Source organism: Diaporthe citri, assembly GCF_014595645.1.
Source record: "Diaporthe citri strain NFHF-8-4 chromosome Unknown scaffold_9, whole genome shotgun sequence".
NCBI classification, from domain to species: domain Eukaryota; kingdom Fungi; phylum Ascomycota; class Sordariomycetes; order Diaporthales; family Diaporthaceae; genus Diaporthe; species Diaporthe citri.
In genome coordinates, this window is record NW_025064854.1 from 1518844 (window position 1) to 1532992 (window position 14149).

Genomic DNA, 14149 nt, shown 5'->3' on the forward strand with positions numbered 1-14149 from the left:
GACGCCTCTTCATTATTGCCGCAGTACGCTGGTGCAGCTGGCAAAATCTCACCCTCCCACACCCATTCCATCCATTGCGCATGCAATTGCTTTCGTATCATTTTTGACAGCAAATAGTTTGCACCGTCAAGACTCCATACAAGGCCTTCTTGACCAGCCCAGCTCGTTTCTCATTCGTCCCAGGGCAGCTCTCGAGTCCTTCTTACCCCTCACTCACCCACCCGGCACCAACCCAAAGCTTGACTTGGACCGCCCTCACGATCCGCAACCCCGTCTTTTCGAACCCTCGACTCGCGACGTCCAGGGCCTTGCCTACGTGTGCGCTTAGCGACCACCTCAGCCTTCGAATCGCCTTCAGCAGCAGACCGTCGTCACATCACCGGCTCTTTTGGTCATACTTTGCAATCATTGTAAGTTACTTGTCCTGCGTTGCTGCTGTGTTGTCCGGACCCAATTGCCCCCCCAATTCGTCTCCTCAGCCGAACGAGCTACCCTCATCACTCATTACCCCTCCACCATGTCACGATGGACCCTTCATGTGCGGTGACAGGTCGGGGCACGCTTGAGGAGCTGGCAACCCAGAGCCCAGTAGCCGCTGTGGTCTGCAGCCCACTCATCCGCTTGCTGCCGACCCTTGTCTGCACCGTTGAGGAGGAGGCTATGGGCGTATCGCGGGCAACCTGGAGGACTGGAGCACCCCTCAGTCTTGCCGTTGGGAGACGAGAGACGCGTACAACACACAGTATGCAGCACAACGGCGAGACTTGCGAGTGCCATCTCCCAGTCCCTCTCCATCCCGCCCTGCACCTGAAACAATCATAGACTCTCCCGCCGAGTCTGTCTTTGTCGACCGTCATCAGTTCGGCCTGCTGTTACTGTACTATGCTATACTGTCCTGTCCTGTCCTCTGTTCCTTCCCCCCACACACATGCGCACGTACAGACATACGTATTTGGGCCTGCGTGGTTTTTGGCTGCGTGCCGGACACACCACTTCGAGCCCGACAAGTCGCCACCGTTTCAGTCGCTCAAATGTCTGGGCTGCTGCAGCTTCACCTCAACCGCGCTGCGCTGCACTGCACGGCACTGGCTGCACTGCACTGGCACCGCAGGCTGGGATTGGACTGGATGGCGGCGTTGGGCTTGGCTGCCGAGCGAGCGAGCAAAGCGGTTGAGCTACTGCGCTGCGCGCCTGGTCTCCCTGGTCCCTCTCTCACCACTGGATTCTGTCCACTGTCCACTTTCAAATTTCTACTCACTGGGTCCCCCCGTCAATTCCAACCCGCCTTTCCACCCCTCCTCCCCAGACTAGACTCCGTCATCTCTCTCTTTCCTCTCTCCTCTCTCCACCTAGAACGCATCTCTGGGCACCTTGACAATTCTGCATCGCATTTCACCAGCACCCCACCGTTTGTGCCATCAGTACATCAGTGGGATGGACCATGCAGCAAGTTTCTAATCGTTTGGACCAGTTTGATTGACAGATTTCTCGTCTCGGCTCCGCGCGCCATACCTTGACAACCGCATTCCTCCCTGACCCACTTCCTACCGCAACAACAAACCTGCCCACCTGCCCGCCCGCCCGCCTGCCGGTTCCTTCCTCGACAGAGCCCAAAGCAAAACGCGGCGTCGTCCTCGACTTCCACACATAGTCGTGCAACCAAGCCTCCGCTTCGACCGTGTACCTCGTTCATTCTTCGGCACTAGCAATTCGCCCCCACGGGTCTAACGGGTGCCAGAATCCTGTCGATTTCTTCCGAGACCCTACCTCCAACCGGCCTCGTACTGTTGCCCACCACGGCCCGCCTCAGGCGTCTGTCTGTGTCTCTTTCTTCTTCGAGTCTCGATCTGCTTTACAATATCTTTCTGTCCGCAAAACGGTAGCAACAAGCCCAACAGCTCTCAAGATGGCCCAAAATCGCCCTGCAGCGTTCAACAACCTGCGGATGGGAGGTAGGTATCGATCGCGGCCTGGTGGCGCCAGTCGTCTTGCTAATTGGCGCCGCAGAAGTTGTCCGCGAGAAGGTCCAAGACGGAATCACCGGCGAGACGAGGGATCTACAATACACGCAGTGTAAGATCGTGGGAAATGGATCTTTCGGTGTCGTGTTCCAGACAAAACTCTCGCCTTCCAATGAGGATGCCGCAATCAAGCGGGTTCTCCAGGACAAGCGATTCAAGGTCAGCAGCCACTTGCTGCCCACCACCACCGGTTTATGTTGGACTAATAGAATCCCAGAACCGTGAGCTGCAAATCATGCGTATCGTGCGACACCCCAACATCGTCCAGCTGAAGGCCTTCTACTACTCCAATGGCGAACGGGTATGTTGATTGATTCTCCAATATCGCTCGGTACCCTCTCTGACAGGGCCACAGAAGGATGAAGTGTACTTGAACCTTGTTCAGGAGTTCGTGCCTGAGACAGTATACCGAGCGTCGAGGTTTTTCAACAAGATGAAGACCACAATGCCGATTCTCGAAGTCAAACTGTACATTTACCAGCTCTTCAGGGCCCTCGCCTACATCCACTCGCAAGGCATCTGCCATCGCGACATCAAGCCGCAGAACCTCCTACTGGACCCCAACAGTGGCATTCTGAAGCTGTGCGATTTCGGAAGTGCGAAGATTCTCGTCGAGAACGAGCCAAACGTCTCGTACATTTGCTCGCGCTACTACCGAGCACCGGAGCTCATTTTCGGCGCCACCAACTACACTACCAAGATTGGTGAGGACTGACTTATGTGACAAGTATCTTCGCCCTGGAAAATGTGCTGACTCAAAGTTACAGACGTTTGGTCTACGGGATGCGTCATGGCGGAGCTGATGCTGGGACAACCGCTCTTCCCGGGTGAATCCGGCATCGACCAATTGGTCGAGATCATCAAGGTCCTGGGTACGCCTACTCGCGAGCAGATTCGGACTATGAACCCCAACTACATGGAGCACAAGTTCCCTCAGATCAAGCCACACCCGTTCAACAAGGTCTTCCGCAAGGCCGATGCGAACGCAATTGATCTCATTGCCAAGCTTCTCGAGTACACGCCGACCGAGCGACTCGGCGCTATCGACGCCATGGTCCATCCTTTCTTCGACGAACTGCGGGATCCAAACACGAAGCTGCCGGACTCGAGACACCAAACCGGCCAATTGAAGGAGCTCCCAGCCCTGTTTGACTTCTCTCGCCATGGTGAGTGTCCTGATTGTTAATTCTTTCCTCCTCTGTGCTGGGTAGCTAACGTCCACCAGAATTGTCGATTGCCCCTCACCTCAACCACAAGTTGGTTCCACCCCACCTGCGACCAGGTCTTGCGGCGGATGGTCTGGACATCGACAACTTCACGCCGTTGACGAAGGCAGAAATGCTTGCCAAGCTTGACTGAGCACCTACTGGTGCTCGACATACCTTCACACACTGGACTTGTCGGGAGTAGCAACTTTCTAAGAGGATGCCAGCCTCGGACGGTCTGGACTATCAACATTGCGTTTGCTCACGGTCGCCGATGCGGTGTTGACATTTTTCTGCTCCAATACGACCACGCTGGGGTATCCTCGGATGGATATGGGAAGCGCGAAGCGTTGCATACGATATCCACCACGATCACAGAAGCGGAAGCCGCAACTTGTACCCAGCCAACGAGGTAGCGAAGGCAGGCCTTTGACGAGGGCCCAGGAGGTGAATTCGAAAGGGACACGACCGGCTGTCCCGTCAGAGACCCGTGGTCCTGCGACACATTCGAAAGATGAGCATATCGATGAAGATTGGCGGGACCATTAGATTTCTTTTTCCTGCACGATCAGACGTGATTTTGCTTGTTTCTGTTCATGGCCGCCTGGAAGATTAATGGCGCAGGCGACCACGCGGTGACTAGGACCAAGACGATTTTTTATTTTGCGGCGTGGCCGGACCTCTCGATGAACCTCTCTGGGAGGAGGCGGATGGTGGGCCTTTGCTGGATGAGTGGCCGCTGAGTATTGAACTACAGTGTCGGACTAGGTGGCAGGAACTACTACAACGTGAGGGTTTTGCGGGAGGGGCCCCGGTGATGGACTTGCATTGGGATACCAGCGTGGGCGAAACCCTTGTGTATGGAGGGGGTTGATTGGGCCAATCATGGTTCAAAAAGAATTTAAAACCCTTGTTTTTATCCTTGTCTCTTTGAGGGCAGCTTCACCGGCTTGGGGGAGAGGGCGAGGCCAGTCCTTTCCCCGGATGGCGATCAAAAGGGAATCCTGGGCTGGATTGTATTGCTCAGGCCACTCATCGATGGACAACAAAATAAAAAAGAGCTGTTGACCTCTGGCCTCTGGCGCGACTAGTGTGCATGCAGTACTGTAAGCGGAACGCTGACGCCTTGGCGATCTCCCACGGGCCACCCACCCATTCCCATGTCTTGTATTTATTGTACGTTTCCGTGCTGGAGAGTGCACGCAGGCAGTTTTATCCAGGACTCTTACCTCTGTACAAATGATGGGAATTGGGCTAGTCATGGACGCAGGGGCAGTACTCCCCTGTCTGCTGGGCCTTCCCCTCCCCACTCCTGGCGACTCGGAGGCATCATTGAAAATCATTGAAACTCTATATGGTCTGCCTATGGAACACGACACCGCCAACCAACAATCCCCACAAAGGGCGGGAACAGGCTCAGCTGATCGGCCGCTCACCTTCGGACGTGCGCCCACCATCTTTCATTTAGTCGAGATGGGACAGGTGCGTCATGGTATGTTTCAACAGCCATGCGGTGAGGGGTGATGACCAACCACCCTCAGCTCGTAGGGGTGGGAGGAGCTATTTATTCATCAGGAGGTTTTGCACAATTTGTCAGGGCGAAGTGTCGAGGTGGTGATGGCTGATTTGGAAGGGGGAAGGGGGGCTGGCTAAAGGCAGTTGGGGGGTGTGAGACCCCGAATGAATACTCGAGGCGGTTGGGATAAAGGTCGCCTAGGCTCAGAAGCATCTGTGCATCACGCAGTGCTGTACCTTCTCAGAATTACATAAGCAAAGGGGGACTGCCTGACCACTGTCAGCCTTCTCTCCCTGACCCCCAATACGTCGGTCTGGGTCTACCCAGCAGCAGACCAAGCTTTGATTGAGCTAGCTGCGCGGCGCGAGGCTACTGCTACGACACGGTCCAGCAAACAGCTGTGGTTCCACTTTCGGAGCTGACGTCGCGAAAACTCCCCCAATACTTTTCGCTATCGACAACACCCTCATTCTCTTCCTTCGTCAATCCAATTGCAGGCAGTGAGTTCCAGACATGGCCGATTACGATCGCAGACAGGGCGGTGGAGGGTACAATTCTAGGAAGAGGCGATACAGGGGTGAGCAGCCAGTTCCAGTTCGAGCTCCCGCCCACTGCCTTCTCGTTGGCCTCAGGGCACTCGCATGTGATACGAGCGTCTCTTTTCACGCACTGACCTTTCCCGAACACCACAGAGGATGACGATCACCACCAGTCCTACCGCGACCAGCGCGGCCCCCGCCGTCGCCACGAGCCCCCAGTCCCGTCCCGCCTGCGCAAGCAGATCATCGACCTCGCCGACAGCCCCCTCCGCCGCGTCCAGGAGGAGGTCAACGGGGTCGCGCACCTCTTGGCCGACAACTACGACGACGAGCGGCTGCGCGCCAACTTCGTGGACCTGGTGCTGCAGCTCGCCGTCGAGCAGCCGCTCAAGACCCCTTTCGCCGCCGCCGTCGTCCTGGTCGTCAACACCCTGACGCACAAGCCGCCGCCCGCCGCCTCCACGGGGGCGCCCAACGGCGGTGACGACGGCGTCGACACGAGCATGGAGAACGGCGGGCAGGAGGAGGCGTCCAAGGAGCCGCAGCCCACGAGCGGCGTTGTCGACGACCTCCTGGCCAAGGCGGCCGCCCAGGTCGAGGAGAAGGTCAGGCTGGGCGAGTGGCGCGCCGTGAAGCTCTACCTTAAGCTCCTCGCGTGCCTACAGAGCTGTCTGGAGGGCGACGGTGTCTTCCCAATCCTGGAAGACCTCTTCAACCAGGCTGTCGAGCTTCAGACTAATAACAATGAGGATGTAAGTTGCGCTGAGATCACCTACGGCTCGTGTGAGGATGTTTCATGGCAGATTGGCTGATCTTTATTCTGCGCGTAGACAATTGGTACCGAGTTGGTCAAAATAATCCTCCTTACGATACCATACGCCGTCGCCGCGGCGCCTAACAAGACGGAGAAGCTTGCTACGGAGCTTCTGGACAAGACGGAGGTCATTGCTGGGGAGCCTCATACCCTCCAGAACCTGATTGATCCGTTCTACCCGGAGGCCGATGAGAAGAGCCCTGCTGCGACCATGAGCTTCCTGGGGCTACTGCAGACACAGTTGCAAGCTGAAGCGAGCAGTGGGTGGAAGCTATCGTGCCTCCCGAGGCCGTGGAAGATGCCCCTCGAGGAGGTGGAGCAGCAGGAGAAGCTCGACAACTGTCCCACGCACAAGCTGCCTGCGATTACAATCCCCGAGACTCTGATTGCTGGGCCTAGACCATTGTTCCCAGAGATCTTCTTCTCTGTGTACCTCGGCCAGGAAATCGAGTCGGTTCCCCCGGTCACGAGCGTCGCATCATCTCTGATACGCGACAATCTGGTGGATACGATAAACGTTCTTCACTTCAACCGATCTGTTGCTGCCAGACGCCTGATCGATATCGATAATTACTTCGCAGAGGGGACTTTCGTTAGCCGCGCCACGCCTTTCGACCAGATTCGAGATGTCCCACCAGGCAAATCCACCTGGAAGCCGGAAGACGTCGTGGTCGATGCTGTGTTTTCCCAGCTGTTCCTGCTACCAGCTCCAGAGCAGAAGCTTGTCTACTACCACTCCGTGCTTACCGAGGCATGTAGGATTGCCCCAGCAGCCATCGCACCTAGTTTCGGCCGGGCGATAAGATTCCTGTACCGCAACATTGGCCTCCTTGACATAGAGCTGGGCCAACGCTTCACCGACTGGTTCGCGCATCATCTGAGCAACTTCGGTTTCACGTGGAAGTGGACCGAGTGGACTGCGGACGTGAAACTGCCAAACCTGCACCCCTGCAAGGCCTTCATCATGGGCGCCATCGACAAGGAGATTCGGCTGAGTTTCGCTGGACGGATCAGGAAGACCCTTCCCGAAGGCTACCAGGAACTGGTTCCTCCCGAGAAGGACGTGGAAGAGCCGCCCTTCAAATTTGAGAAGGATGGTGAGCTAACACACAATACCTTCATGACTTTGGGTGATGTGGCGATATGCTAATTCTACTTGTAGACACGCCTTTTGCACAGGAGGGCCGCGAATTGGCACAGCTCCTGAAGCGTAAGGCTTCAGACGAGGACATCCAGCCCGTCATTGAGCGGATTCATTCTCTCGCCATCGATCAGGGCTTGGATCCGCTTGTGGCAAGCACTGACGTCTTCACCACGGCCGTGCTCTCCATCGGCAGCAAGTCGCTCTCGCACGTGCTGGCCGCAATCGAGCGCACCAAGGAGCGCCTTATGGATGCGGGCGCGACGTCAGAGCCCGCGCGGGCGCAGATCATCACGGCGGTTATGGACTTCTGGAGTGCGCACCCGGGTGTGGCCATCACCATCATCGAGAAGCTGCTCAACTACAGCATCATCAGCCCATCGGCGGTGGTGCAGTGGGCGCTGGTGAGGCACGCCGGCGAGACGAGGGGTGAGGCCCTGGCGCGCAGCCACATCTACGAGCTGGTGTTCAAGACGATCGCCAAGGTCACGAAGCGGATGCGCGAGGTGGTCGCCTCATCCTCCGCCGCAGCTGCCGCGCCGCAGGCAGAGGGCGAGGACACCGACATGTCGTCGGAGCTCGAGGACGCCAAGAAGCGCGAGGCGCAGGCCGCGCGCGAGCTCTTCCGCACGACGCAGGACGCCCTGGTCGCGTGGGCCTCGGGCGCCAAGGACGAGCTCATGGAGGACGCGGGCGGCCTGTCCGACGCGGAGAGGGAGGAGCGCGACCGCCTCGTGAAGCGGTGGGGCAACCGCTGGCTGCGCGTCGTCAGGAGGAGGGCCGCCATCGAGGAGACGTTTCTGCTCGAGGCGGAGAAGAACCCCAAGGCTTAACTTGCACACGACGTTTGGGGGCCGGGGGAAGTTGGGTAGCTTCGCGGGCTGGATGTTCGGCACATGGCTCGTACGAGAAGACGGGGCCATTGCTGGTGTGATCCTGTGAGGGAGAATTCACCTGAGAATAGATGAGGGGCAGTGTTTGTGGCCGATGCCCCTTTTCGGGGTTGGGCCCGTCATGCATTTCCAATCGAGCTTGCAACACGATCTGAGTTTCCTCTCTAGGTCGATGCAGGGCTCTTCACCCCCCCCTAGGTCTCTGTTGCTTCTCTCTTGATTCTGACAGGCTATGGTGGAGAAAATTGGCTCGGTCAGCGGTGGAGAGACTAGGGCCGGCGCAATTGGCAGGCAGACAACTAAGGGGAATAAAAGAAATTTAAATACTGTACGTTCGTGAGAGGCTGAGCACCTCTTGTGGTCGGGATGCTTCTCAATGTGTATGTATGTGCGTATATGTCAAATTAATGTAAGGTCATGGGCTCGCGTTCACGGATACATCGAAGTCACTCAGTCAGTTAGCGAGTTGCAAGCGTCGGATTTCAGACGGTCAAGAGAATACGTAATATGGAGCATCAAAGTCTCTGGTTCATTTGCTGCCACGCGCTGGTCAATAGCTGTTCTACTTTCCGATGGGTGGCCTCCAAGATATCATTTACAATAAGCCTCAAGACCCTGCCTGCCACAAGTCCTCCCCAGAGCAGACCTTTGGGGGTGTCTTGCCTCCGTGTGTGCGCACCCGGTTACTGCATTTAGACTCGGCCCCCTTCTCCTGGGCTGCTCAACAGCACGGTCATTCGCAGGGCTTCATTGTCTGTACAGATCGAAAGGCCCGCCTAGAACCCGGGTCTGATTTTTCTCTGCGGACACGAGATTGGCAACTTGCTGACTCTCGAAGACGCTCGACACATAGCTGCATACCCACACCAACACCGGGTAATCCTGGACCGTAGCCGGTTTGCTGCTCTCTTCCCCCTGCTGAACTCCTCTGCCTGGGTCTCCAGAGGGAATACTGCTGGAAGGGATCCCGAGGCGCACGGCCGCCTCTTGGGTGCAGGCGAGTAGCAGCATCCATTCAGCTGGTTGAGGAAGGCGTTAATCGTAGTTGTATCAGAGTCTTCCGTGGGGCGCTGATTCTGAGTCTGAGAATCACGGTGCTGCCACGCCGGCGTAAACGTACATTCTGGGTGTGAATAGTCAGACCTGGACCGTGAGCGCACTCGTCATTAGAAAGGCGTGTGTACCTTAGCTAACAGGCGGCTGGCTGGACCTCAACGGTCGGCCGAAACAGCCGCGGCTGCGTGCATGTCCAGCTGCCATTGCCTTTTCAATGCTCGACACATCCTCAACGGCGACCGAATCCAGGAGGAGCTTGCCCTGGCGGCGGGCCTCCGAACCCAGCAGGTGGGGGCATGAACCCGGGAGGAGGCGGCGGAGTGCCGTTGGGGGCCCCGAACCCGGCCGGAGGGGGCACGCCGAAGCCAGGAGGAGCACCACCGGCAGCGCCAGGGGGCGCGCCGGGACGGCCTGGGTGGAAGTCGCTAGCCATACCACCGAAACCGACTGACGGCACTGGCGGCCGAGCAGGCAGGCCGGGAACAGCGGGTGGTAGGCCCGCACCACGCCCGAATCCTGGCGGCACCATTGGGGGTTGATGAGGCAGTCCGGCGTGGCCTGGGTCGAACCTGGGCGGTATGCCGGCACCACCTGGAGAGGCGGCGGCGATTGGAGGGCCCGGGGGCGCAAAACCACCTGGGATGCCCAGAGGCGGCATGCCGGGCGAGGGAGTTGGGCCTGGCGGAGGGACTGCGGGCCCGTCGGCGCCGTACGGGGCGACGGGGGTGGGCGGGGCGGCGCCGTTGGCTGCCGTGGTGCCCGGGGCGGCGGACGAGGAGGCGGACATGAGGAAGGCTGGCGGGAGGGGCTGCTGCTCGGGGACGACGTTGTGCTTCTTGCCCTCGGCGGCGAGCTTCCGCTCTGCCTCGTCGCCGTGGCGCTCGCCCTTGCCGTCCTTCTTGTAGGCGTACTCGACGGTGATCTGCTTGCTGAGGAGGTACTGGCCGCTCATAGTCTCCCTGGCGGCGTCGGAGGCCTCGAAGGAGTCGTACGAGACGAAGCCGTAGCCCTTTGACAGGTTGTTCTGGTCGCGGATGACGGTGGGCGGGGCGACGAGGGTGCCGAACTGCGAGAAGGTGTCGAACAGGATCTTCTCGTCGACCTGCTGGTCCAGGTTGTTGACGAACAGCTCGGCGCCGATGTCGGTGGGCTTCTGCTTGTCGGCGCTGGCCTTGTTGACGCGGATGGGCTTCTGGTGCAGGCGGATGCCGTTGAGCACCTTTGACGCGTAGTCGGCGCTCTCGGGCGTGTCGAACTCGACGAACCCGTAGCCCTGGTGCGTGCGCGACACCCGGTCCATGGGCATGTGCACGTTGTAGACGGGGCCCATCTGCGTCATCAGCTCCCACAGGTTGCCCTCGCTGACGCGCTCGTCGAGGTTGCCCACGTAGACGGTGGCATCCTTATTCTGCTCCCTGTGGTTGGTTCCGCTTGTCAGAGAGCTGGGGCCTTGCAGGTCGATGGGGGGATTGGAATGGGCGATGCTTACCAGTGCTTGGCCATGGCGACGACCTTTGTGTGGTGGGACGGAGCTTCTGCCCGGTGTGCTGCTTGTTGTCTGCGGGCGGGTGTTGGGAGCTCTTAGAACCAGCTGGTGATCTTTTGGCGACCACTTCTCAAGGTTGCCTGGGTTCATTTTCCCTTGTACCTATGTGTCGTGCTAGTACCACCTGAGAGCTTCAATAGTACCCGAAGAAGCTAGCGCAATGAGATCCCAATGGCCCCACTCGAGGTATACTGTACAGCGAGACACTCAGGACCTACATGCTCACTGGACGGCTGTGCAGCATGTTTTCAAAATATGAATAGCTTGAATCCCGAAAAACCAGCAGTGGTTTCACCCTGATATTTATCCAAGGGTGGCAGAAAAGAGTGCAATGGATTGATATTAGGTGGATGGTAGCCTGTACTTCGGTGACAGTGTCGAAGAGACTTGCGAGACTAGTGGGCCGTCTCCAGCCTAGTGGGGCCTCCAAAACTTGGAGCTCCCTGGTCCAAGCTTCCGCTGGCGGATTCTCATTCAGGTCATTCATTGTCGGACTGAGAATTCCATCTCCAGAGTCGACGTCAATCATCCTCACTCGCAACCGCCGACAAGCCCTCCGCCCCGCAACGTCAAGCCGTCGCGAACCACCACCATTCTTTCGTATCTTCCACTCTCAGCTCAGTGCTCACAACGGTCTCAAGATGTTCACCCTGTCGGAGGAATCCAAGGTGTGTTGCGGCCAGTGATGGTGAGGCATCAAGACCAAGGGCTGACCAGGTCACAACAGGAGCGCATCGGCAAGCTCATCGACGTTGCCCGAGTTGCCATCCACTAGTATGTCGCATGGAATTCATGTGGACCTGAAGAGAAGCCACAGTGCTGACAATGAGATAGCGGCTACCTGCCCATGGTCCTGTACCTTGGTATGATCACTTGAGAAGTCCCAGGAGACTGAAAAAAACAGACCCTAATCTTGACGCCAGGCTACACCCGAAGCGAGCCTCGACCATCTCTGCACCGGTATGATGTTCTGGGTTCCAAGCTGATGAATTCTTGGCCGGTTATCTGACACGCTCACAGCTTGCTGTCCCCGCTCTCTTAGGCATGAGGCGAGACAGAATCCCAGGCAGCGTAGGAAGTTCGGGGGTGTATCACACCAAAACGGTGGCAGATCTCAAGCGGCGCTCGACTCGAGGCCAAAACACGCGGCTTCGATGAGTAGCGGACACGTCTCATGGTCTCTGAGGCATAGGGAGGCGTTGGGCGAGGCGGACAGGACATGAACCAAAACGGGTGACGGGTCCGAACAAGTGGCATGAATCTCGCCACTTGTCTGTATTATTATTATTCTGACGGATGGATCACGACTAGACCACTCTATTGAAACGAAGATACCAGGAGTGCTGGCAGCGAAGCCATGGCACAGCCGTCCGTCTTCCCGTCAACTGGGGCGTGCTTGTTCGACGGATCGCTCAAGTGTGTCTAACCTGCATAATGAGACTGCAGAAATCGAAACAGAACGCAGCTTCGGTTTCTATTCATTGTGTTTGCCAACTAGTGACGGGGCGGCAGTAACTGCAGCTCTCACTATAGAGCCTGGGTTGCGCCTCCCTCCCGTGCAAACCCCCCGAATTCCCCGGCCAGCGGCTTATCGGTCAAAATTTGTTGATAAGCAACCTGGAGCTCGATAACGTCACTCATTACCAAACTCCAAATTCGGCGAGCTGCAGTATTGACTTTCGACTCCCAACCCACCCCTTGAGTTGCGCCACTTCACCACATATCTCATCGTGAACGTGTGCACACTCATCTGCGGGATGTCGCGCCATCGGACGCCCTCGTCATAATGGAGAACAAGAATGGAGGAGACAAGCCTCAAGTGTCTGGCGTTGAGACCGCCGCGGGCTTCACAGCAGGCGTCGTGTCGACGCTGATTTTCCACCCGCTAGATGTCATAAAGACGCGTCTGCAGGGTGAGTTTGTCGCCCCCCCCCCCCCCCCACCGACAGAGTCGCACTCTCGATACAAATTTTGACCCTCATCCTTCAGTGAACCTCCAGACCGCGACTGGCCCGACGAAGCCGAAGCCACGGCCGCTCTCTACCATGGACGTCGTGCGGAGCTTCACGAAGGCCAAGAACCCGGTCCTAGCGGCATACCGCGGCCTCCCCGTCAACCTGGTCGCCAACTCGGCGAGCTGGGCCTTCTTCTTCCAATTCAAGGAAACCTTCGAGGACGCCATCGCCGACATGGGGTACCCGCTCATGTCGGGCGACAAACCCTCGGGCCTGGGCTACTTTGTCACCTCGGGGCTCGCGGGCGTGACAACCTCGTGCATCACCAACCCACTCTGGCTGCTCAGGACGCGTATCACGTCGACCGACCGGCACACGGCCGAGGCGTACCCCAACATGCGGGCCGGCGCCCTGCGCGTGTACCGCGGCGAGGGCCTCAAGGGGTTCTACAAGGGTCTCGGCACCAGCCTCATCGGCACCTCCCACGGCGCTATCCAGTTCGCGCTGTACGAGCCGCTGCGCAACGCCTACTTCACCTGGAAGGGCGACAAGGAGAAGCAGAAGATGTCCACCGAGGCGACGCTCGCCATCTCCACCGCGGCCAAGACCACCGCCACCGTGGTCACCTTCCCGCACCAGGTCGTTAGGAATCGCCTCCAGAACCAGCGCGGCACCGACGTCTACGGCGCCGGCATCTCGGGCGTCGTGAGGAAGATGTGGCAGGAGGGCGGCGTCAGGCCCTTCTACAGGGGCATCGTGCCCGGCTTGCTTAGGACGCTGCCGTCAACCTGGGTGACGTTCATGGTCATCGAGTACGTCCGCTTCCACCTGCCCCGATGGCTCGACGAGACCGACGGTGGTGGTGTTTCTGGGGAGTGAATTCTTTCCTCAGGAGAAGGAGCGATGGGGGGGGGGTGAGTGGGTTTACACATGTTGTTCAGCTGCGAGATGAGGCACGCCTGGAAAGCGCTCGAGGGCTTGTATCGTAGATACACAAGCAGAGCGCAAATTTTCATTGACTGGAAAGTGAGGGAGGAAAACAAAGATGATACCCCAATAAATAGATCTAGCGTAGTAGACGGCACCGTTATGCTATTCTGACACATGAAAAGAAGACGGTGCTCAAAACAACCCCTGAATACTTTTGTTTCTCGTAATACATGCCGAAAGATATGTCCCTTCCAAGTCATTATGATATCCCTGAGCGAATCCAACATAACATATCGTGACACTCCGTGACAACTCCAGCAATGGAATCTATCAACCGTCGTGACCCATGCCACCCACCCAAGTTGCTTCGACGGCTAAAGAGAAACAACGCGAAAAGTAACATGTGCCTGGATTGAAACCAGGGCTTTTACAAGAATATTCCGCTGGCCAGACCGGCCACCCCACGAAAGGCCTCTGGGCTAGCCAGCATCCGACCAAGGGGGCCTCACCAATACTGCCACGCCACTCTCGAG

At 57.8% G+C, this 14149-nt stretch overlaps 4 protein-coding genes across 4 annotated transcripts; 3 read left to right on the plus strand and 1 right to left on the minus strand.

The window, feature by feature from the left end:
- Window positions 1-1906: 1906 nt before the first annotated feature.
- INS49_015544 (uncharacterized protein) lies at window positions 1907-3380 on the plus strand (the record flags this gene model as incomplete). Its single annotated transcript, XM_043176223.1, has 6 exons — window positions 1907-1952; window positions 2008-2180; window positions 2239-2322; window positions 2377-2725; window positions 2789-3187; window positions 3247-3380. 6 exons carry the CDS (start codon window positions 1907-1909, stop codon window positions 3378-3380), a joined length of 1185 nt encoding a protein of 394 aa, XP_043019678.1.
- A 1875-nt stretch (window positions 3381-5255) lies between these two features.
- On the plus strand, window positions 5256-8069 carry INS49_015545 (uncharacterized protein; the record flags this gene model as incomplete). Its single annotated transcript, XM_043176224.1, has 4 exons — window positions 5256-5319; window positions 5435-6033; window positions 6112-7192; window positions 7258-8069. 4 exons carry the CDS (start codon window positions 5256-5258, stop codon window positions 8067-8069), a joined length of 2556 nt encoding a protein of 851 aa, XP_043019679.1.
- Window positions 8070-9414: 1345 nt separating this feature from the next.
- On the minus strand, window positions 9415-10688 carry INS49_015546 (uncharacterized protein; the record flags this gene model as incomplete). Its single annotated transcript, XM_043176225.1, has 2 exons — window positions 9415-10600; window positions 10675-10688. The coding sequence occupies 2 exons, from the start codon at window positions 10686-10688 to the stop codon at window positions 9415-9417; spliced, it is 1200 nt and encodes a 399-aa protein (XP_043019680.1).
- A 1829-nt stretch (window positions 10689-12517) lies between these two features.
- Window positions 12518-13565, plus strand: INS49_015547 (uncharacterized protein; the record flags this gene model as incomplete). The annotated part of the gene is made up of 2 exons (XM_043176226.1): window positions 12518-12644; window positions 12721-13565. The coding sequence occupies 2 exons, from the start codon at window positions 12518-12520 to the stop codon at window positions 13563-13565; spliced, it is 972 nt and encodes a 323-aa protein (XP_043019681.1).
- Between the last annotated feature and the right edge of the window lie 584 nt (window positions 13566-14149).